Source organism: Vigna unguiculata, chromosome 10, assembly GCF_037176805.1.
Source record: "Vigna unguiculata cultivar grain cowpea cultivar isolate G323 ecotype 2 chromosome 10, ASM3717680v1, whole genome shotgun sequence".
NCBI lineage: Eukaryota > Viridiplantae > Streptophyta > Magnoliopsida > Fabales > Fabaceae > Vigna > Vigna unguiculata.
In genome coordinates this window covers 5,426,024-5,451,637 of record NC_140801.1, presented here as the reverse complement: position 1 = coordinate 5,451,637, position 25,614 = coordinate 5,426,024, and the positions used below count along the sequence as shown (strand labels likewise).

Sequence of the window (25,614 nt, the reverse complement as noted above, 5' to 3'; positions counted from 1 at the left end):
TATTCTTGTATTTTTGTGGCATCTTTTGAAAACAAATACATTTACCCTATCGATTTCTTTATTAAAAAATTAGTCATTATAGTTTAATCATGTAAGTTAAACTATTTAGTATTAAACTATTACGGAAATATTGATTTTCACGTCACACATTATAAAGTAAAGCATATTAATATTGAAAAAAATAGAAATTAAAACTACTTTTAGCTTAAATATAAATAGTTATATATATATATATATATATATATATATATATATATATATATATATATATATATATATATATATATATAATGCTCGTTAAGGGATGTTCATTGGGCTAAATTAGTTGACAACATTTATTTTACATGATTGTTGAAATAAATTTGAATTTTTATTGGTGAATTTAATGTTACATGGAGAATTTTCAATTGTGTAGTTGATAACCTATATTTATTTTTATAAATTTCATTTTTAGTTTTGTTGAGGCTATTGATTGTTAATATGATTTGTCCTTTGATGGATTATATTCTTATTATGTTAACTATTATTCTTTTAACTTTTATTTTGTGTTAATTACAACCTTATCATTCTCTTCTGTTTGTAGAGAATTTGACTTGAATTTTAGAAGATCCTATGCACAAACATAAATATAAATCAAAGACACAAGTCTAAAATAAAATGATAAGGAATCAAGTGATACAAATTTAAAGATAAATTATCTTTAAGAAGGAGGGTGTGATAGATGACTATCTCCTAAACTTTAAGTGGTACGAATTTGAGGACAAATTCTCTTCAAGAATGAGGGTATGATAGAAGACTATCTTCTTAACACACACACACACACACACACACACACACACACACACACACACACACATATATATATATATATATATATATATGAAGAACTTGAGGAAGAACATTTACAATTCAAAGGATTTATGATAAGGTCAAAGATTAAAACACGTCTCCTTCAAGCTTATAATGTTCCATGAAGGAGGGAATTTAAATAACATGAAGATCATGAGCATATTTGAAGAACAAGTATTAGGAAAATTAGTTTATGTTACTACATTTTTAGGTTTTGGCCTTTCTTCTAGAAATTGGTTTATGTTTTTATGTTTTTAGACCTTGGGCTCTCTTTTAGAAATTAATTTATGTTTTTATATTTTTGGGCTTGAGATTTCTTTTAGGGTTTATAGGTTTTCTTAAACTTACGTGCATGTATATAGAGACATTAAAAACTAATGTAAACACTTTTAGTCATATATTGAATTTTATTTCATTAAAGAGAGGATTCTCTTTGTTCTTGTCTTAGGCCTTAGGTTTTTTTTTATTATCAAAGATTGATATCTTTGTGGTGAATCTTCACTTGACTTATTAATCTGCTAGATTGTGGCGTCCTCCATCCCTATCTTTTTGTCGCGTTTTTCTCTGAGTTATTTTTGTTGTGTCTCTTGAGGATTTAAGTTCAGAAACGAGCGTACTCTTACCTGAATAGGATTGTATCACTTTCTCATCTATCTTCCAGCCTCCATTACAAAACCATACTTCTTCCATTATTTTCTCTTAAATTCACCTACTATCTTCATTTATTTTTATAAATTAATTGCACCTATGAGTAGTTGGAACGTTGTGGACTGATAATTATTTCAAACATAGTGTTTAGTTGGGAATAACTCAAATATTGAGTTTTGGAGTCTTAGCTTTGGAAAAGAGTTATTCTAAGGTAACGAAAGATAGCCTATTTATAGTAATTTCCTGTTTTAAGTTGAGAAATTGATTTTGACTTGGACATATTGATTTTTTTTTTCATGTGAAATTGGTTTGATATATTGTGAATGAATGATTTTTCACCAATGAATTTTGAACTAAACAATGATTTTTCACCGAAGAGGGGCTAAACCTACCTTGATGAGTAGATTGGATGACCTAATTCAGTTGAATCTGGACATCAGCCCGTGTGTGTTTTAAATTGATGCCTTTTCTGTTTTATTTAGCTTATATATCAATATACAGTGAATGGTGGATGAGGTTGATATGAAATGTAATATGTTTATGTTTTGAACGAGGATAGTGTAGAGATTTTCAAGAGAAAATGTTACATTAATCTTGAGTTAGGGTGTATTGAATGTTGATTATGTAAAGGGATTATCTTGAGTGTGCTAAAATTCTAGTCATATAAAGGAATGTATCTAATTGTGAGAGTCGAAGGGTATTTAATATTTGGGTTTTGGTAAAAGTTCTCGACCTACAAATATCAAACTCACCCTGTGATGCAATGTGAAGGGAGGAGTTGCCTCACCCTGATATAAATACATAGTTATAGCTCTTGTGAGACAAGAGTGAGAGATGACAAGTAGAGTGAGATAAGAGTGAGAGATGACAAGTGCACAATCTTTGAGTCCATTCAATACACATATTTTCCAGAAGTAGAGTGAAATGTTTATGTTTTGTTTGAGCCATGAAGGTTGAGTTGTAGGGCTATTTTGTGATGATTGAGCCATGAGGGCCATTGTGGTAGACATTTGATTCTTGTTATATGTGATGGACTGATTGATGATGCATGATAATTATGATTTTATATGAGGAAAGGGAATTTGATTTCTCAAGTGATAGTTTTTAATTGATAAGGATTGTTATAAATTCACTAGCTTACCCTTCATTTATTTTGTGGTGTTTTGGTACCAACCTACGATGATTGTATATGTATTATACGTGAGCATAGGACTTAACAAATGTTCCTGCAAAGACTTTTGAGGAATAATAGTGGGATTGCAAAACTAATTTGTATCATAATGTAAATATGTATTATATTGTATTTATATCTGGTTGGCTAGTTATGGTGATGAATGGATGAGAAAGGATGAAGTTTAAGAACACTAATGTTGTGTTTGGTTGGAGTAATATCATGCTTACGAGCAAAGAAAATCGTGTGGGAAGGTTATTTATTTCAACATATTTGAAAGAAAAAAACGAGTGTAGAAATACGAGAGACCCATGTCTGAGCTGCTTTGCCCAAATAAAAAGATTGTCATGAAAAGCCACGTAAACATCAACAAAATATCATATATACAATGTGTTTTTAACCTACTTAGTTAATTTGTTTTTGTTAACTTTTTACTATTTGTTTTTAGCCTATTGAGTTAATTTTTTTTTTTGTTAACATTTTAATGTGTGAACGTGATGCATGCATAAATTCTATAACTCATGTAGAATGTGCAATGTTATAACTCATGCATTTAAATTACAACTTATTATAAACCAAAGTTATAATTATAAATTCATAATTTCTAATTTCACATTCAAGAACGTAATTTTATAATAACTCTAATAATAAAACTTAATAATTGTTATAATTATAATGTTAACAATAATGGTAATAATAATGTAAAAATTATTATATAAGATAATGTAATTCAAATGTATTCCTACAAATCCCTTTCAATTTTAATACACACACACACACACACACACACACACACATATATATATATATATATATATATATATATATATATATATATATATATATATATATATATATATATATATTCAAGTGTAACTTTTTTTTTAATTTAAAATAATAACTTCATTTTAACATAAATTTTATAATTTACGTCTAAATTTAGGTTTAATTATACATCTGGTCTCCATTTTCATAAGAGAATATCGATTTGGTCATTTATTTTTATTTATCTCAATTTAGTCTTTATTTTGAAAATTTTGATCCAATCAAATCATTTTCATCATTATTGTACTAACACTGTTAAAGAGGTATCACGTGTTAGCTCCAGGTTTTTTTAATTTTTTTAATTTTTAATTTATTTATTTTTAATTTTTAAAAAATTAAAAATTTGTCACATGTCAAGCTGATGTCGTGTCATGTGGCAGTGACAGTGTGATGGGGTAGTGACAATGTCACGTCATGTGTCACTGTTACGCTAAATGTTATTTCCTTATTCTCAATTTGGTCCTTATATTTTTATTTTGTCTCAATTTAGTCCCAACTTTTGTAAAAAATTGAGTAATTTTGTTTCTCTCCAAATTGAAACCAAATTTAATTTTTCTATAAATTGTATACGAATATTTTTATTAAATATTTTTAACAAGATTAAGATTATTTAAACTTATATTTTACATCGAATCTTATTTAAAATTGTTTTAAAGTTGTTAATATAAAATAATGCTAATAGAAAAAAATTCAAATATTTGTAGTGATATTTTATTACATCATGCTTTAATATTATTTTTTTATTTGAATTTATATTTCAAATAATTGTATATTTTTAAAATTTTATAAAGTTCAATAATTTCTATACAATTTTTGGAGGTGGTGTAAAAATAACAATTATATAAATTCAAATGTAAAATTTAAAATAATTTTAAACAATTTATATAAAAATTTAAAATAAATAAATTTGAAATTTGAAAACAATTTTAAATAAAGTTGAATGTGAAATACAAATTTAAATAAACTTAGTGTTGTTAAAAGTATATAATAAAAATATCAATTTGAATAAAAATACCAAATTTAATAAAAATATTTTTATAACATTTATATAAAAATTATTTTTTGTTTTAATTTGGAGAGGGATGAAATTACTCAAATTTTACAAAAATTGAGACTAGACAAAATAAAAATACAGAGACCAAATTGACAATGAGTAAATGACACCTAGTGTAACAGTGACACGTGACACTGTCATTGTTACATCACACAGTCACTGCCACATAGCACGACATCAATTTGACATGTGTCAAATTGTTAATATTTAAAAAGACTAAGAAATAAATAAAAAACAAAAATAAACTAGAAACTGGCATGTGGTACCTCTTTAACGTTGTTACACAATACTAACGAAAATGTCTTGATTGCATCAAATTTCCCATAAGAACCAAATTGAGATAAATAAAAATAAAGGAATCAAACTCTATTTTTCAACAAAAATGGAAACCAAATACATAATTTAACCTTAAATTTTATATAACATTTATCTTCAAAGATAAAATGGTAATCATCTAATTTTACATTAAAATATTTTTTTCATTTATTACACTCATCATATCATACACATATTTTCACAAGCTTTCATTTCAAATCTATTCAAACGACACAATCTTTTCCTTAATCTAACAACTTCATCTTTACCTCATTTTTCTCTCAAATTCACTTAAATCCACATTTCCAAATTCATCTTCAAAACTACACACAACCTAAGTATACAAAGAATGGAATGGAAAAGAACTTATCAAACACTGTTATCTAATTTTAAGATTTTATTGAAATATTTTAATAACTTCTATTATTTATAGTAATATTTTTCAGAAAACTGTTAGTTAATTGTTCGTTAAATCCAAATTTTGAAAAATTAATATAATCTTACAAATTTTTTTAACTTTTGTATTTGAACTAACTTGAAATAAATTAAAATGGTTTAATTATAATTTTCAAAATACTATCGTAATTAATGCTTATTATTTATATTTTATTCATATAGCTAAGAAAATAAAGGTTAAGATTTTAAACTCATTATCCATAATAAAATACGAATAAATTAAATAATTAAATTAATATTTAAGAATAGAGATGTTAGATTATCATTTCTAATATTTTCACTTAATTTATTAGTCAAATAATGTCATTTCATTTTTCAAAAATATATGCATATTTACGATATTATATAATTCTTTATTTCGTGTTTACAAATTATTTTATATATTATTTTTAATAATATCGTTAAATCACCATAAAAAAGTTAAAAGAAAAACCCTAAAAGTAAAAAACAAAAAACAAAAAAACTATCAGAAATGAGACTTTCAGGTATATGAAGAAAAAGTAATCTCTCACGTTTTAATTGCAATATACTCCCAAATAAAAATCAAATAAAAATAACCGTATGCGTACTTTTCACGTATGAATTATTAATAACATAATTTGGATCAATTTATTATTTTATTTACTAAATTGAAAATTTTATTTTAAATTTTCAAAATACTTCTAGTCACTCATCCTCTTTAACATTGTCAGATATGTCGTAACACCATTAAAAATTTCTACAGTAAAATATGTTACCCTACATTTAGTTAATTAAATGACTTAGATTTTTAGATAAGTATCTCCTGTAACACCCCGGATTCTCTTGGACTTACCAGGCATCCCACCTGCCACCCTCAAACCGGTTGTGTTAGGTCTGCAGCTCAATACACCCCAACCCATCACCTCTAGCACCAACTAGCAGGTGGGTTGTTCCTAGGGAGGATCGAACCCCAGACCTAAGCTTTAACACCTCTGGCTCACCAGCAGATGCTACCTGCTACCAGTGTGGTAGCATCTGCTAGTGAGTGGTAGCATCTGCTAGTGAGCCAGAGGTGTTAAAGCTCGGGTCTGGGGTTCGATCCTCCCTGGGAACAACCCACCTGCTAGTTGGTGCTAGAGGTGATGGGTTGGGGTGTATTAGGCTGCGGACCTAACACAACCGGTTTGAGGGTGGCAGGTGGGATGCCTGGTAAGCCCAAGAGGATTCGGGGGTGTTACAAAAAAGTGCACTTTTTTTTAACATCTCTGGCTCGCCGCTCGTAGTCCAACATGTGTGAACACCTACTATGAACCTCCCCGCTCATAGTAGCCTCAAGTGTGAGCACGAAACATACGAACCTCCCCGCTCGTATCCCCACACAAGAGTACAACAGATACGGACCTCCCCGCCCGCATCAATCACGCATCTCAAATCTCTGTTACAAACCTCCCCGCTCGTAACTAATCCAGCATATCCCTAACCAAGCTCACAAACCCATCCATGCAAATTCATCTACAATGGAGCCTTGCTCCTGCATTATCGCCTGGCGCTGCCAAAGCGCCACCAGGCGAAATGGAAGTGCAGACCGCTTGACGGTTCCACAACACCGTCAGGTATCATGACACACAAAGCTTCCCTATTTTTGGTTATTGCTTAGCACTTCACTCTTCATCGTCAGGAGTTACACCAGTAATGTGACACTACTGGTTTTAGGTACTCTAATTAAGTTCCTAGTATCAAACAATTCAATTCTCAAACATCCCGAACCTAAAATATGCATTCATATACTTCATATACTTAAATTTACAACATCACAGCTCATATGCATCATTCAATTATAAACACACATCTATCCCTTTCTAAATTCATATAAAACCATCGAAACAAAAGTGTTATACCCAACACACAATCATGGACAACCAAACAATATATAAACCAAGAAGAACACATAATCATTGCCCCAAAATATCGCACGGACAATAAGATAGTAATAAGGATAAAAATAAAAATAACAACAACAACAATAATAACGATAATGATAATAATAATAAAATGAAACAATAAAAATAAAAATAATAATAATGAAAATAATAATAAAATAAAATAAACAATAATAATAAAACAACAATACTAATAAAATAAAATAAAAATAAATAAAAATAAATAAAAAAATAATAATTAAATAAAGCATTAATAATGAAACAATAATAATGATAATAAAACCATAAATAAAAGAAAACAATGATAAAGTTAATAATGATAATAAAATAATATAATAATAATAATCATAATAATAATAATAATAAAATAATAATAATAATAGTAATAATAAAAATAAAAATAATACTAGTAAGATAAAATAAAAATAATAATAAAACTAAAACTAAAAATAAAAATAAAAATAATTATAATATAAATAACAACAATAATAATAATAATAATAATAATAATAATAATAATAATAAAAGATAATAAAATAATAATAATAATAATGATAAAAATAATATTAATAATAAAATAATAATAATAATATTAAAATAAAATAAAATAAATAATATAATAACAAGAATAATAATTATAATGATAATAGTAATAATAATAATGAAAATAATAATAATAATAATAGTAAAATAAATTAATAATAATAATATTAAGGATAATAATAAAAGTAATAATAATAATGATGATAATAATAGAAATAATAATAATAAGAAGAATAATAATAACAATAATAGTAGTAAAATAGAATAATAATAATAATAATAATAATATAAATAATAATAAAAATAAATAATAATAAAAATAAATAATAATAATAATAATAATAATAATAATAATAATAATAATAATAATAAATGTGTTGTGTTTAGAAGAAGAACTCTAAACACGCATCCTAGAAATACCAACCTAAATTAATAAAATCACTTCTGGAATCCCATTTATAAACCATTTTCTATAACTATTCCATTCCCCTCTTATATAATATATTAAAAATTACTAATTATACCATATCATAATTTCTATAAGAAAACACTAGCAAAGAAAATTACTAATTATTCTAAAACCTTAACTGCAGCATACCAAAAGTTTAGTCACTACCAAAACTTAATACCCAAAAGTTACAAGTCATATATAATATCAAATACAACAAAAAAGAAAAGAAAAGAAAGAAAGTCAGTCACACTTCTAACCTTCTTTAAATATATATTTATATTAAAAAAAACTATTTAGTGTAATCGATACTCTACACCAAAATTAGATAATTTGTTTCCTTTTTTTTCTTTAATATTATATAAATTACTATATATGATGAATGTCGTAAAATATCCTCCTAAAATATTATAGCATACCATAACACCACATTTATCTACTTTTTCATATAACTAAAAAAAATGAAAGCTTTAGAGTGCAACCCTAAGTCATGCCACTGTAGAAGAAAAACATAAACCCTAACCTTTCCTTTGCATCATTCACCCACAAATCAAGAAAACCTCAATTCATTCATGCTATATTAGATTTCGTATCACTAAAATTCACCAATCACATACTTAACATTCAAACAAAAATTTGATGATACTATATCACCATTACAATCAAAGTTTCTAAAATATAAAACAAATGCATCACATTTTTTTTATTGTAAACAATAATTCAATCAAACAAAACTTAAAATCTTCTTTCAAAGGAAGAGATTAAACTAGTCAGCTCCCCTTACTTAGGACTTTCCTTTACTTAGAATTTGAATTATGCGTCTTCCTTTGAGCACCAATACCCTCTCTTTGATTCTTTCCCAAATCAGCTCTCAATCCTCACAATTCACTCTAAATTTTCGTATCCCTGTGCCTATGCCACAATAACAGATGCCAAAAACCCCTCTTCTCACCTGAATTTGCCTTTTAAAGGTTGCCTTAATGTTGGTAAATGCAAAAAAAAAAACGAAATTGGCTTTATGGTAAGGTTAGTTGCTATTCAAAGCCCATTATTTTTAGCCCCTCTTGGCTTCCCCTTCTGTTAGGGTTTTCTCTACCCTTTCATATTCAGGCCATAACTAATCTTTTAACAAAAAGAAAGTTAAATATAAGTTCACCAAGGTTTGAACCCATACCATGCTCATCATTAAATCAATGCCTAACCACTCAAGCAATTTATATTTTGTCATAATTCACCTAATTCTATAATCATGTTATCACTCAACATGATCATGCATATTATTATTAAAAATTAATAATAAATAAAACAACACATAATTGGCATACATAGGACTTAAACCCAAGTCTTCTCACACAATCAAAGTACTTTCAACCATTTGAGCTAATACTTTTCCACATCACATCAATCAATATTTAATGCCATAAAGGCTCTCATTGCCCGCATTTATTAATTAATTAATTATTTAGTTATTTAAATTTCTCGGGTCTTACATTCCCCCTCCTTAAAAGATTTTCGTCCTCGAAAATTGGACTTACCAGGAAACAAGTGCAGATAGGATTGTCTCATGCGATCTTCCATCCCCCAAGTCATCTCTTGGGTTGCCTCGTCATAGAGGACTTTCACAGTTCTAATCTCTTTCCCTCTGAGTTGCTTGACTCGACAATCCAAGATGCGCACTGGTCCAACTCCCACTGTTAGATCCTCACGCACCTCAACGTCCTCCTCCTCCAACACATGCGTAAGACTTGCAGTGTACTTCCTTAACTATAAATCCCATATGCAAGTTTGCCAAGTGCGATGATAAAGCGATCTCATAGGCTGTTGGACCTATCCTTCGTGTTATCTGATATAGTCTGATGAATTTCCGAGTCTACTTCTTGAGTTTAATCATGAGAATCACATGCTCTCCAGCCTAAAACTCCCACGACCTTCTCCTCATACATACCTACAACTTCTGTTTGTTCTTTGGCGCACACATCCATCCTTGGATTAAACTAACCCTCTCCGTCGTCTGCTGCAACAACTCGGTCCAATTATCACCGACTCCTAATCCTGGTATCCACACAACGACATTATGCCTCTCCTTCCACCCAACGTCTCATTTGGAACCACCATGATCTTAGTCAATACTTCACTTAAATGGTTTAGCTCACTAGTTTTTTTTTTTTTAAGCGAGATGCACTAAAACTTGCAATCATTAAAGTGTTTACATTAAGTCCTTGCCATCAAATCTTCAATATCTATTCCTCTGCTTCTCTTTCTTCCCATTCCCCACGAAACCATTTGATTAGAAACTATTGACACCAACTTTTCCTCGGGTATTAATGCAATAAAGAACTTCGCCACTCCAAGTGAAATTCTAGTATCTACTTGAAAACGAGTTTAGGACTCCTCCACCGTTGAGATCCTCTGTGTCTATTATTCTCTTATCTTTGCTAAGTAACTCTAGTTCACACGACATTTTGTCCTCACCTTTCTGATCCATCTACCATTGATACATTGTCGTCGATTTATCTCTTTGGATCATCGAACACCACCTTGTTGAGTATCACATCGTTCCAGAATGAGATTGGAAAATAACCTATCCACTCTTGCGTTGATGTCCCAGTCTCACAAAAGAGTCAACTCCAATTAACCTTGAATATGGATTCTTCGATCACCCCGAGACACCACCAAACCCAAGTATTCCGCACTTAGCCGTAACTGTAGAGTAAACCAACATCTCACTACCAATTCCCTCTTGCAGACAACCAGAACCTAATTCTCATAATAGCGATACCAAGGAGTATATGATCTCGATTAAAACCAAAATGCCTACCCCAAACACCACTTTTATACCTTGTATCCTTTTCATTATTTACTTTAACCGATCCAACACCAATTTGTAGAGACACTCCTTTAGCTACAAAATACTTTCCTCTTTTACTTTCGTCCTCCCTTGTGCCATGACATTACCAACTGCCTCATTCCCATAAGAACAACTTAACGAAGTACTTCTTCTTTCGATACTTGAAATCGTTCATCTCATGTCCCAAGTCAAACCTTTCTCTCTTGTGAGCCACCTTACTTAGGACATCCATTCTACTCCTAAATTAAATTGTGGTTATTGCCGATAAGATTTAACTGCCTCTCATGGAGGTTGACTAGCATAAAACCTTGACCATACAGTATTCTTACCACACGATTGGTTTTCCCCCTTTCTTAGAACATTGTCTGGTCGACCTATTCCTTCGAGCTTTGCCTCAACTTTACCTTCCGCTTGAGATTCTCACTTCCTTGTATATACCCTTTTGGTTTAGCCTTAACCTCATAAGTTTCACTACTTTCCACTCCGACCTCAGACCCATGTTAGGATGTAGTACCAATTTGACTTCTCAACTTTGTTGCACAAACATGCACTGAACATCACTCCTTATTATAACCTTTGAATTCGATTCCTCTCGCAAAACTTGTGGTATTCGTTCCAAGAACCTATTCTTGCCCTCAGTTAACGCGATGTTTCTAAACTCCTCCAATGCTTTTCGCCTACAAATCCACAACTTAACTTCACTCGTACATTGTTACACAACCTTCTGCATATTCGTATCTTCGGTCAAGGGACTACCTCAAAACCCCTACTCGAACCCCTACAAGGCAAGCAGGTCAAGTTTGACCTTGAATCTCCAATCCTTTGTTACCACAAATAACAAACACATACCACAGAAGTGCAAACATAACAAGAAAAGGTATAAGAGAGAAACTCAACCTATAACTTCCCTTTCTTTTACCAAGACCTTTAGAATTAAGAGGGGAAACTATCTCTAATATAGTCATGAGTGTGCACCCTCATCACTTTACCAAGATATTTTCTGTTCTTAATGCTTCTAGTTTCACAACTCAACGCAGTCCGCAATCAAAAGTATGATTGATAGACTGCAAATCCATTCCTACAAGGTTTCGCAACCGAAACTCGACAAGCTCACTCCCCAAGGCCCAAAAACCATTTGAAAATCATTGCTCTGGCTCACCAGCACAACTGGTAGCATCTGCTGGTGAGCCAGAGGTGTTAAAGCTCAGGTTTAGGGTTCGATCCTCCCTGGGAACAACCCACCTGCTAGTTGGTGCTAGAGGTGATGGGTTGGGGTGTATTGGGTTGCGGACCTAACACAACCGATTTGAGGGTGGCGGGTGGGATGCCTGGTAAGCCCAAGAGGATCCGGTGGTGTTACATCTCCTAGTGAGTTTCAAATAATAAACAAATATGAGGAGATTATAATGTGTTAATACTATGTATATATAGGTTAGGTAGCCCAAATACTCTATTATAGTGAAATAAACATATATTCTTCCTCATAAAAACAAAATAACTTAGTCTTTTTTTTTTAATTTAGCTTAAATATATTTTTCTCTCTCTAATTTAAAAATAACACTCTTTTAATTCTCATATTCTAAAAATGAATTCTTTTCTCTGAAATCTAAAAGATCTTCTTAGTTCTTTAATCTGAAAATAAAGCATTTGGAACTCAAAGACCATATGTTAAAAGGTTAGTAATTGTGTGTTTTTCTTGACAACTTTAAAAATAACTTATATAAAAAATTTAAGTTCTCAAAATTAAAATTAAACGAGTAATCTTTTAAAATATGTTTTCATACAGTAAACAAAATCACATAAAATAAAATAAAATAACAAAATATATATATATATATATATATATATATATATATATATTATATTTAAAAATTATAAGATGGTGTAATAAAATACGCGTACACGCTATAGCGTTTTTATTTTCACTTAACATATGATGTATATTTTATTCTATAAGTTTTCTCGAGTTGTAGAAATTTAATGGCTAATTGATGAAAAAAAGAAGTACATATGGACATTTTTGAAACTTCAAATTCGATAACCTTGTGTTTGATGAAGTATTTCAATAATTCTAAGAAATTAAAATGCATTACATTTGAAATTCTTATAATTGAATTTCCTTTATTTTTTAAATAATATGTTTGGATAGTGTGATTGGAATACCTTACATTTCAATTTTTTGTTTGGATAAAATAATTAAATTTTTCTTATGAGATAAAATTTCATTTTAATAATATTTATTTTAATATATAAATTTTGAAATTAAATTTAACATATATGATTGTCAACATAAAATATTTAAATTCGGTCAAATTCTGATCGAGCCTACTTGGCCAAATTCGGCCAAAATTTGACCATCCTAAACACAGTCTAATTTGGCAAAATTTAGGTTGGAGTCAACTCGGTCACATTTGACCAAAATTTGGCCGGTGCTGACTCGACCAAATTGAATGAATTTAAGACTGTGTCGTCTCACCTGGCCCGTCTAAGTCATCGCCCGCCCCAGCCTGTTTGGGTCGTTGGGCTAATTAGGCTCATCTTGGTTGTCGGGCCAGCTAGGCCCATCTAGGTCGTCAGGCTGGTTAGGCTCGTCTGTGTCGTCAAGGTTGTCGGTCTTGCTTGACTCGTCTGAGTTGTCTAGCCGACCTAACTCATTTAGATCATTGGCCCGACCCTACTCGTTTAGGTCATTAACCTGAACTGACCTGTATGGGTCATCAGGCCCTTCTTAGTTGTCGGGGCCAGTCAGTCAGGGTCATCGGGCCGGTCGGGCTCGTCTGCATCGTCGAACCAGTCAGGCTCGTTTGTGTCGTCGGATCGGTCGAGCCTGTTTGCGTCGTCGGGCCGGTTGGGCCCGTCAAGGTTGTAGGTCCTGCTCAACTCGTCTGAGTCGTTGGGGCGTCCCAACTCGTCTAGATCGTCGGTCCGACCTGCCCGTTTGGGTTGTCGAGCTCGTTTGGTTCGTTAGGTTGGCCTGAATCATTAAGGTCATCGTGTCGGTCGGGCCCGTTAAGGTCGTTAACCCGACTCGACCTATCTGGGACGTCAGGCACCCCCTAGCCTGTCTGGGTCATCCGGCACCTGACCTGTCTTGGCTTTCAGTCCCACTAGACCAGTTTGGATTGTCGAGCATGTCTGGCCCATGTGTGTCTTCAAGCCTGGTCGACCTGTCTAGGTCGTCAAGCCTGTTTGGGTCATCTGGCCTGCCTTAATCGTTGGTCCACCCAGCCCATTTGTATTGTCGGGCCTGCTTGGTCTATCTTGATCGTTAGGGCGGCCCGACCCGTATATGTCATCGGATCGATCCAACCCGTCTAGGTCATTTGGGTCATTTTGGCCAAATTGATACCTCTAATATTGAACAATGAAGAATTTCACAAATTGTGAAATTTCAATTTCCTTCATTTTTTTAGTGAATTTCAAATTCTACTATTTTAGTGATTTGAAATACCTTCTTAAAATTCATCAAGGTTTTATTACTCGTATAGTACCTAGTTTGGGGCTAGTGTGTCAAATAGGTACCCGGTTTTAAAAAAGTGTCAATTGTATCCCAACTTTTGAAAATTGCTTCAATTAGGTCCCTTTCAGACAGAGTTGACTAACGTCGTTAGTCAACGTGCCATGTGTCAATCTATGGTTTTTTTTTTGTTTTTTTAAAAAAAATTATTATTATTTTTAATTTTTAATTTTTTTTTTAAAATTTCTTTTAAAAAATTAAAAAAAATGTCATGTGTCAAGTCCCTGTGTGTGACACGTGGCATTGTCAGTGTCACGCAGCATTGCAATGCCATGTTTCAGTATCACTATCAGATGTCATTGTGTTGATTTTGATTTAGTCCCCATTTATGTTTTTTCGTTTCAATTTAGTACTTACTTATGTGTATTTGATTCAATTTTGACCTAATATTTTTTAATAATTAAATATTTTTTTATAAAATTAAAAGTAATTAAGTATAAAAGTTTTACAAAAATTAAGTATTTGATATTTATATTAAAATTTAGTGGTAAAAGTCATTTTATTAAGTCATTTTTAATAAAAAAGAAATTAGTATAACATTCATACCAATAGAAATTTTGATTTAAAATTAGTAAGACACAATTTTGTTCTATTTAAAAAAATAAAATAAAAATTAACAAAACACGAGTACTTAATAAAAAAGTAATTAATAAAGTAATATGTTAAAAAGTTGTTTTTAATAAAAAATATTAGTATAACATTTATACAAATAATAAATTTGGTTTGAAATTGAGAGAAACATTATAAATATTAGTACTTAATTTTGTAAAAATATTTATACTTAATTATTTCTAATCTTATAAAAAATGGATTACAAAAATATTTTAATTATTAAAGAAAAATTGGGACAAAATTGAATCAGATACACATACTTAGGTACTAAATTGAAACAAAAAGACATATATGGGGACTAAATCGAAATCAACACAATGACATCTGATAGTGACACTGTCAATGCCACGTGTCACACATAGGGACTTGACACGTGGCATTTTTAATTTTTTTAAAAAAAAATTTAAAATTAAAAAAAATTTAAAATTTTTTTAAAAAAATCAAAAAAATCACAGATTGACACGTGGCACGTTGACTAACGGCGTTAGTCAACTCTGTCCGAAAGGGACCTAATTGAAGCAATTTTCAAAAATTGGAATGTAATTGACACTTTTTTAAAACTGGGTACCTATTTGATACACTAGCCCCAAACTGTGTACTATACGAGTAATTAAACCATTCATCAATTTCAATTTCCTTTTAATTTTTTCATCCAAACAAGTGATTTTACTTAAAATAAATTCAAATTCTCCAAATAAATGAATTACTCTCTTAAATTACCTTATCCAAACACACCATAAATTAATTTTAGCGAGGAACATAATCTCATATGTTTAATAATCTCACATAAAGTTGAGGTTTAATATGTTTAATAGTCAATATAACTTAAAAGTTTAGGTCTAATATGTTTAATAGTTTCTCATGTTAAAAGTTGAGGTTAAGTGCTATATATTATAATCCTTTTAGATTTCTTTAAAAAACAAAAAAACCGTGACAAAAAAATGCAAGTGGACAAGGTAAAATTTTAGTTTAAAAGTTGAGATTTAACATGTTAAAGAATCCAAGTAACTTAAAAGTTGAGATCTGATATGTTTGACTCGCATAACTTAAAAGTTAAAGTCAAATGCAATACAAATATACATTTATACTTCTTTAATCCTTTAAGATGCTGGTAAAAAAGAAAAATTGTGACAGAAATCTAAAAGGATTGTGACAGAAATTCTAACAAAGTTGAAGCTAAAACATATCTAAAAAGAAACATGACACCAAACACGAAGTGTCGGTGGGTTGTGGAAGATTGTTCCTTAAAAACAAAGGATACTGATGGTAGATTTATGGCATAAATTAAAGTTGAAGCAGACGTTTGAGTTAAGATAATGGCAATGTGTCAACTTGGTCTAGATAATATACTCACCAAAAATAAATATAAACCAAATTTTGAATATTAAACTTAAGCTTATTAATTTATATTTGCCTAAATCTTATTCCTCCTGTTTTTCATATTAATTGACATTTTTTACTTAAATATTAAAATTTTGACAAATGCTTAGCACCCTAGTTAAGAAATTATAAGTATTTTTTTTTATAGGGATGGATAAAAATACATAATTTTCTATAAGATTTCTCCTTTTTAACAGTGGAACCTGTTAATAGATCCCTGATTCATTTCCAATTTCTTGTTCCAACAATCTCAAGATCTAAACTACAGATACAAAACTTGGAATTGATGTTGGTCAATCAAATCAATTATTTCAGTGAAACTCTGAAATTCATCAGGCTGGCCTATTTTTTGATAAAATTGTAGCAGTAAAAGAATTGCATCAACTGGGGTAACAGAAAAAAGTTACATCTGACCTGTCTCATGGCCAAAATGTGGATTAATGAAACTAGAGGGCATAAATATGATGATCAAGAGGATTCTATATGCAGAGGTTTTCTATAGAACTGCAGCAGAAGAGAGGACGAAACCACACTAAGAGAAGAAGCAGCCATGCAAGCACCAGCAAGCCATGGGGGCAATCTGATTCCTGCAAAAGGGTACAAGACTCCAGCAGCAATTGGCATGCCCAGAATGTTGTAACCAAGAGCCCAGATGTAGTTCAGTCGGATGCGTGACATGGTCTTTCTGGATAAATCTATGGCTGTGATCACATCTTCCAGACTGCTTTTCACCAGAACTATATCAGCTGCTTCTATGGCTATGTCAGTTCCAGCACCAATTGCCATCCCAACATCAGCAGCAACCAGGGCTGGTGAGTCATTTATTCCATCACCCACCATTGCCACAGTCATTCCTTTCATCTGCACCAAGATTAAGTTTCAAAATTCAGAAAAGGTTTAACCTTTGTTAGTGACTGTTTTAACAATTGTTTTTTCTGAGTGAACAAAATTCAGTTTTTTAAAAAGTTGCTGGGGGTGCTTGAACATAGTATTTAAAGAGAACAGAAGACAATGAAAAGACATCTGAAGTTTTTTCAGTGTTTTGGTCTTGGTTTGAAAATGATAATAAATTTTGAATGGTAAATTGACTGCAAGCAGTACAAAAACAAATGTGTGAAGGGAAACAAACAAGCCTTCATACATCATTCTAAAAGAAAAATGTATCAACTAAATTAGTTAAGTAGATCCATTTGATAAAGACTAGCTTTTAGCATAATTTGAATTTGGATTCTCTATTGGGACTGCTAGGTTTTTCTATGTTGTTCTTCTGGACCTTCAAAATACACCAAAAGACACTGATTTTGATGTTTTAAAATATGTTAAAAAGATTTTTAAAATACCAACATCAATGTATTTTTAATGTCCAGCAGAAGACTGCAAAAAAAATCCAGAATCTGGAGTTCATAATCTTCTTTAAGCTTAAAAGATTACAAGCTTTACCTGCAAGTCTTTCACCTTGTTAGCTTTGCCAACAGGATCTGTCTCAGCAAAAACCTCATCAATACCTACTTCATTTGCAATAGCAGTTGCGGTAGCACGGTTATCACCAGTTACTATGATGCTTGAGATGCCCATTGAGTGGAGAAAAGATACAACACGTCTAGCTTCTGGCTTTACAGGATCAGTTACACAGAATGCACCAGCAATCTTTCCATCAATTGAAACTAAAATGCAAGTTCTAGCCAAATTTTCATTTTCCGAGATGTACTTCTCAACCTGAGAACCTACTGGAATATTACAAGCATGCATGAGTCTCTTGTTTCCAACTACAACCGTTCTATCACCAACTTTTCCACTTACACCAGCTCCCATGTGTACCTCAAAATCATCCACATCCAGGACTTCCTCTGTGGAGGAATCAAACTTCTTGCGCAGTCTCTTCGCATGTACCACAACAGCTTTTGCTATTGGGTGCTCACTGCTTGCCTAAAATGTTACCAAGAACAAAATTACACCAAATATTCAGATATCCAAATAAGTGCAGTATTCAACATAGAAAAATACCTCCACAGCAATTGTCATGTCACATAAATCCTCCATAGAAAATTCAGAAAACAGAACTGCACTAACTACCTCTGGCTTCCCAACTGTTAGAGTACCAGTCTTATCAAACACAACAACTGTTACCTGCATTGGGGACAGTTAATGAGATCTCAACAAAAAGAATTCTCATAAAATTATACATAACGTGAACGTCTCAGATACAATGAAAAAGGAAACAGTTTGGTCTTGCAATATGTGTGTGTGTGTGTGTGTGTGTGTGTGAGAGAGAGAGAGAGAGAGAGAGAGAAAGAGAGTGTGTGTGCGCGCATGTCATCATGAGAGAGTGAATCCTTGACCATTGGATCAAATCATTGAAGTTTAAAATTAAAGGATAAAATCATTTGACTTGTGTAAGAGGTCGTGTTATTATTAAACAACTTTTAATCCTAACCATTCATAGATGGTTATATGCCCAAATTTATTTCTCTCATTTTCCTTTACAAACACTCCAAAAATTCGACACACCCCTACCCTACACACACACATATACGGCATTGACCTTGATGATTTAGTGCAGTCTTGATTTTCTGACTGCACAATCTACGTATAAAATTCTAAGAAAGAAGATATTGTCATTTAGCAACATCCAGCAAGAAAAGAATACATAAGCATTGACAAATTCTTTAGCCCCGCTTCATATATATGCAGTTTATTTATCATAGTATAAGAATTTGGACAAGGAAAAATGGAAAGACCAGCATCATCCATAAAAGGGAAAATTATGAATGTTGAAACAAGGTAAACAATTCCTTTTTCTTTTTTTTTACTACATACTACAATTTGTGATATGAAGTAACAGGGAAAAGAAATAGCATTACCTTGTGTGCCTTTTCCAGTGCATTTCCACCCTTTATGAGGACACCTTGAGAAGCACCCATGCCTGAAGCAACCATGACTGCTGTTGGTGTTGCAAGTCCCAGGGCACATGGGCAAGCAACAACCAACACAGAAATAGCAAACTGCAAAGCAAGCTCAAATGCATCCATTGAAGTTGGTATCCAATGTTTAGGAAAAATACCAGCTTGCCCAGGAATGAACCATCCAAGCCAAGTTATTAGTGCCGCAACAACCACCTAAGGATGCAACCACAAACTAAGAAGCTTCCGAAGAATGAAATTATTAAATAAAGTTGCAATGCAGGCATCAAGCAAGGTTAAATATGCAGTATCTTCATCATCCCTTCATTTTAAGTCAGATAATATCAGCATATAAACATAAAGGTGAAGCAACAAAAGTAATTAGATAACTGATGGCATATTCCACTGTTTTGAAATGCCTCTACATAGAACAAGAAAATGCCCACCAAAAACATGATTAGTGATTTTTTGTTTATTCTCAACCATCAACATATATCTATTCTATAACAATATATAAAGTCAATACTACATTTTGGTGTACATTTTTTGAAGACATTTTTTACCCTTATTTGTTTCATAATTGCATAAGCCCTTTAAAAAAATAAAGTAACTGTTTCAATTTTGAATTCTTATAAAGAATTTTTTTTACATACATTAATAGTATACGTAATTCTTACAAAGTGTACATTAACTCTAACGGGATCTTTTAAATTTAGCTTAGAATAAAATTTAACTATTATATACACTATTGTTTCTCTTTTATATCTCTTCTCTTTTAAATATTAATATATGCAAATGCATAACAAAAAAATATAATAAAATATATCAAATTAAATTTAATAAAAAAAATTAAACTTAATAAAACGGCGGTCATACAGCCGCAGAGAGCCTGTGTTTCCGGTGGTATTACATTAAGTTACTATACGTAGATGAAACGATTTTTAAGGGAAAAAAAAAAAACTATAAACATAGAGTTGAGGAGCAACACTCACTATTGGAACAAAAACCCGTGAAATATGGTCAGCAAGTTTTTGAACTGGTGCTTTGGCAAGTTGAGCAGCTTCAACGAGTTGAACTATTTGAGAAAGTGCAGTGTCTGATCCAACATGTGTGGCCTTAACCAGCAAGCATCCATTTTCATTGATGGTTCCACTGATGACCTGTCCAGCATATTAAACGAAATTAAATTAAAAAGCTCTTACCACCCTACAATTACACATTTACACTAATTAGAACACTAATTGAGTCATAATATAAGAATAATACCTTGTCTCCTGGGCTCTTATCAACAGGTCTTGCCTCCCCAGTGATCATACTTTCATTTGCGTAGCTTTGCCCTTTTATAACAATTCCATCAACAGGAATTTTGGCCCCAGGAATAATCTTAATTATGTCATTTTTTTGTATAAGTTGAGTGTCAATTTCTGTCTCCGTGGTTATATTTCCATCAGTATCAATTGCTACTAAATAAGCTTTATCAGGAACAAGTTGAGTCAGTTTTCCTAAAGCATCAGATGTTTTCCCTTTAGCCACAATTTCCAAATACTTCCCTAGTAGAATAAAGGATATCAACATAGAACTTGTCTCAAAGAAATCTTGTCCTTCAAATGTATCCGAAGTCAGTGCTTTTATTAAGATATATAGAGAGTAAAAATAAGCAGCATTTGTGCCAAGTGCAACAAGCACATCCATGTTAGCAGATTTTCGCTTCAGTGCGTGATATGATCCAACATAGAACCTGTTAGTAATTGACATGGTAAATGACTTTGAAAATCTCTAATTTCTTGAATGCAATAAACTTGTCTTTTGGTGAATAAAGAGAGACAGTGGCAAAAAAAGGAACTTGGATAAATAGTTATAAATTATAATACCTTTTTCCAATTATGAACTGGACAGGCGTGCAAAGAATCCATCTTAAGAACAGGCCAAGAGTAAGCATGTTGTGGATCCTGTAGTTTAACCAGTTGCCATAAGGAGGAAGCATGGGAAGCACCATGGCAAATACAAACACGGGAACAGAAAATAAGCAGCTGAACAAAAATTGGTCCCTATACATACGGATTTCGTTCACTTTATCCCTTCCTCTTTGAGTCGAAGGAGAGTATAAGGTTGCTTGATACTTCTTGGGGCCACAGCTAGCTTCCTGAACACAGTGAATAAGAAACCTTGGACCTGTAACATCTGGATCATAGCTAACTGTAACTTTATGTTCTGATAAATCCATCTCGACATGGTTCACCCCCCCAGCTAACTCAAGAGAAGACATTACTGCATTTACATCTTCTGCGGAATCAACACCTTCCAGCTTCAGAAACACTTTGTTTGCATCATTCCCAGAGCTAATAAGATCAGCTCCAAAACCTGCATCCTCTATGGACTCAATTATCTTGTCAACATCGGTGAGATTAGGATCAAAGTGCACTTTTGCCTCCTCCAAAGCAAGACCAACTATTGCTTTTTTCACCCCTTCAACCATTTGAAGGGCATTCTCAACAGACTCAGAGCAGCTTGTGCATGCCATTCCTTTAATCCGTACCCGGCACATTGCAATGTCCTGTTCATGAAGCTCATCAACTCCAAACCCACTCTCCTCTATGCCTTCTTTTATTTGTTTCACCTACAACATTTTTACATTCAAAAAAAAATATCACCACCATTTGATCAGTATAAATATTATCACCAAAGATTCATCTCGGAAAGTTGTAACAAAAGCCAATTTAGCCACTAAAAGTTCTCACTTATACAAATAAGTCCTTCAAAGCCAATAACATGGATAAAACATAGATGGATATCCTCGTGTGTTTTAGTGTTGTTCTCTTTCCAGATTAGAGTTTGACCTCAATAATAATTCAAGTTTATTTTGTCATCAAGTTATAATATAACAGAAAACTTTGAACTTTTCACGTATTCAAAAACTAAATTAGAATTTTCATTCTTCTAGGACTAAACTGATCATTTACGAGATAAAACAGAGCAGAAAAAGACCTAAGTCCAACTTACAGTAACCAACTTGGGGTCAAACTTGATGGCAGCGCGGCCATCAAGCGGCGAAACGGCGACGCTTTTCACGCCGTTAAGGCCCCCGACAACGGCCTCAACGGAATTTACGCACGAAGCACATTTGATGTCGCTCAGTTGAAACGTGACTGTCTTTACGGCGGCGGCGGCGGCAGCCTCCGGAGCCTGCAACAACGGTACCTTGAGTTCGCCAATCCCGTTAGGTTCCATTGAAAGATACGAAACTGAAAGAAACTGAATTCAGAAGAGGGAGGCCTTGGAGAAAAAGAAAAAGGGAGAAAAAATAGGGTTGGGAGATTCCGAGAATCTTTGGGAAAGATAAGGATAAAAGACGTGACGAGAGACGAGAGTAGTGGGTGGAGTTGAGGTTGGGAAATTGGAATCCTCGCTCAGTGTTTTTGTTTCGAACTTTTGAATTTGTAACTGTCTCATGGTTCCTTTCCCACCAAGTTTTGGTCTTTGCCATTTCTACCCTCGTTGAAATTAAAGATCACATACTTTATAATAACCTATGCATACTAATATTATATCTAGAGTTCCTTTGACAAATTTAAAAGGTTTTAAAGTAAAAATTAATATATTAAATGAGAAGGGATTCAGTTACTTGAAGAGTAACTGAAAGGAGTGATTATTTTTTTTTATTCAGTTATTTGATGTTATATTAACAACTAAGATTAATTAATTATATTATTAATAAGCATATGTATTTCTCTTAGTAGTTAATTAGATGTATTTTATTTATTTCTCTTAGAAGAAATAACATTTTGTGTAAAAGTTATAAAATAAAGGGAACAAAAATCGATGGGCTTAGATGTTAATATGACTCAAATATTAAAGTATACCTGGATGATTTCCACATGTTAATATGTATAGTACAATAAGTATATATATTTTTTGTCCCTAAACTATTAAGTGATTTTGATTTTAATTTATCTTTTAAAATAAATAGTAATTTTGATTTTAGTTTATCTCTTAAAGTTTGCTCTAGTTATATCTTTATTCTTTCTAAATTCATGGAATTAGTCCTCAATGACTAATGACGTTAGCGTTTTTATTGACATGGCAAACGATATTCCATGTCAGCATTTCGTTTGGGACAGGTGACACATTATTTAATTTAAAAAATGAATTTTATTTTCCACATCATCTTTTTCTTCTTTGTTAGGGCACCTATCCAAGGTTTTCCATTTCAAGCACTACGATCCATTTCCAGCACGTGAGATCCTTAACTGTCCAACATAGTCATCGTCATTTGTTGTTGGTCCTACGATCAAGGTCGGAGGTGTAACGTCGCCGCTACATGCCCCTTTTCCGACCAAACTTGCCATCAAACCTCCTTCTCCTAGCAAAGGTCGTCGTTGATGACGTCGTTCTTTACTTCTTCGAGCAAGGATTTTGTTTGTTTCTAGATGTAATTGTGCCCACTGTTGTAACTAAATACTGATGTAACTAATTGTTTTTAGTTTTTATTTTGTTTTGGTTTATTACGTTTTACAGTTTTACCCTTCTATATATATATAGAAGTCAATAATGTATCAGTTTTTTACTTTTTCACAGTTTCAAATCAATAGACAAGTTCTTGTTTTTCTAGCGCAGTGATCTTGATTATATGGATTATCATATTCTACATGGTATCAGATGGTAACGCCTTTGCTTTCGCTGTCTCCCATTTCTCCCTCGTTTGTGCTGGTTCGTTATCTCCTTTCGGTTTCTTGATTCTTCTCCCATGGCGTCCTCTACCACCACATCCGAATCTCTCCCTGGATCTCAAACTGTGGATATTGTCAATAATCCATCCAGTCCCTATTATTTGCATCCCGGTGAAAATCCAAGAATGATTCTTGTATCACCTCCACTTAGTGAAACCAATTACCATTCATGGAGCAGAAATATGCGTCGTGCCCTTCTTTCGAAAAATAAATTGAAGTTCGTTGACGGAAGTATCAAGATTCCTGAACAGGATGATCCAACTTACGAGGCCTGGGAACGATGCAATATGATGATTTTGTCTTGGATAACTCGCACTCTTTCTCCGCAGATCGCCGAGAGCATTGTCTACATTGATGTTGCAAGGATGCTTTGGCAAGATTTAAAGGAACGTTTCTCTAAAGGAGATTATTTTCGGATCTCTGATTTGTTGCAAGAGATTCATTCTGTTAAACAAGGAGAACGAACTATAACCCAATTCTACACAGATTTGAAGATCCTTTGGGAGGAATTGGAGTTCTTGAGGCCTATACCCGATTGCGTTTGCGACACTCCTTGTACCTGCGCCTTGTCCAAGATTATTGCCAAATACAGAGAAATTGAATACGTGATGTGCTTTCTCAAAGGATTGAATGAAACTTACAATACGACCAAAACTCAAGTGCTACTAATGGAACCCCTTCCTGGCATAAATCGAGTGTTTTCTCTCGTTATACAGTAAGAAAGACAGTTAATGGGTACTGTCTTCCAAGATACCAAAGCTTCTATCAACTCTGCAGAGAGACAAAATAATTGGAATCAAGAAAAACAAATCAATTCTAAGTCTCAAGGACGAGGAAGTGGCTGGAGGAATCATGGAAGAGGAAGAGGTCGCTTTGCTGCTCAAGGAAAACAGTGCACCTATTGTCACAAACCTAATCACACGGTGGATGAATGCTACTCCAAACACGGGTATCCTCCTTGGTACAAAAAGCAAGATTTGTCTGGAAATACCACCAATTTTGATAGAAGGAGTGATCAAGTGTGCAATTTAAGCACAAAGACTTCTAGCCAAAACAATCCAGAATCTGAGACTAATCAGGATTCTAAACAAGATGGAAATCCCTTCACTCACGAACAGGTGCAAAAGCTATTAACCCTTTTGCAGGAAAGTTTTTGTCATAGTGTCAATCAGATTCGGAGCCACACCGGACAGATTACAAAGGAAGAATTACAATCAGGTAAATTTTCTTGGATTCTTGACACAGGTGCTACAGACCATGTCACTTTTGATAAGTCACAATTTATTTCATTCTACAAGATTAAACCAGTTTGCATAAAAATGCCTAACAATTCTCATGTTTTAGCTACTCATGCTGGCACTGTTAAATTCACTGAGCATTTAATGCTTTTTAATGTTTTATACATACCTGAGTTTTCCTT

The 25,614-nt window shown here is 32.4% G+C and overlaps 1 protein-coding gene across 1 annotated transcript; it reads right to left on the bottom strand.

Annotated features, from left to right (window-relative positions):
- Positions 1–16,850: 16,850 nt before the first annotated feature.
- On the bottom strand, positions 16,851–22,869 carry LOC114167312 (copper-transporting ATPase HMA4-like). Its single transcript, XM_028052365.2, has 8 exons — positions 22,468–22,869; positions 21,339–22,084; positions 20,734–21,205; positions 20,460–20,627; positions 19,429–19,683; positions 18,572–18,694; positions 18,008–18,493; positions 16,851–17,428 (listed from the first exon to the last, which is right to left on the bottom strand). Exons 1-8 carry the CDS (start codon positions 22,693–22,695, stop codon positions 17,036–17,038), a joined length of 2,871 nt encoding a protein of 956 aa, XP_027908166.1. The 5' UTR covers positions 22,696–22,869; the 3' UTR covers positions 16,851–17,035.
- Between the last annotated feature and the right edge of the window lie 2,745 nt (positions 22,870–25,614).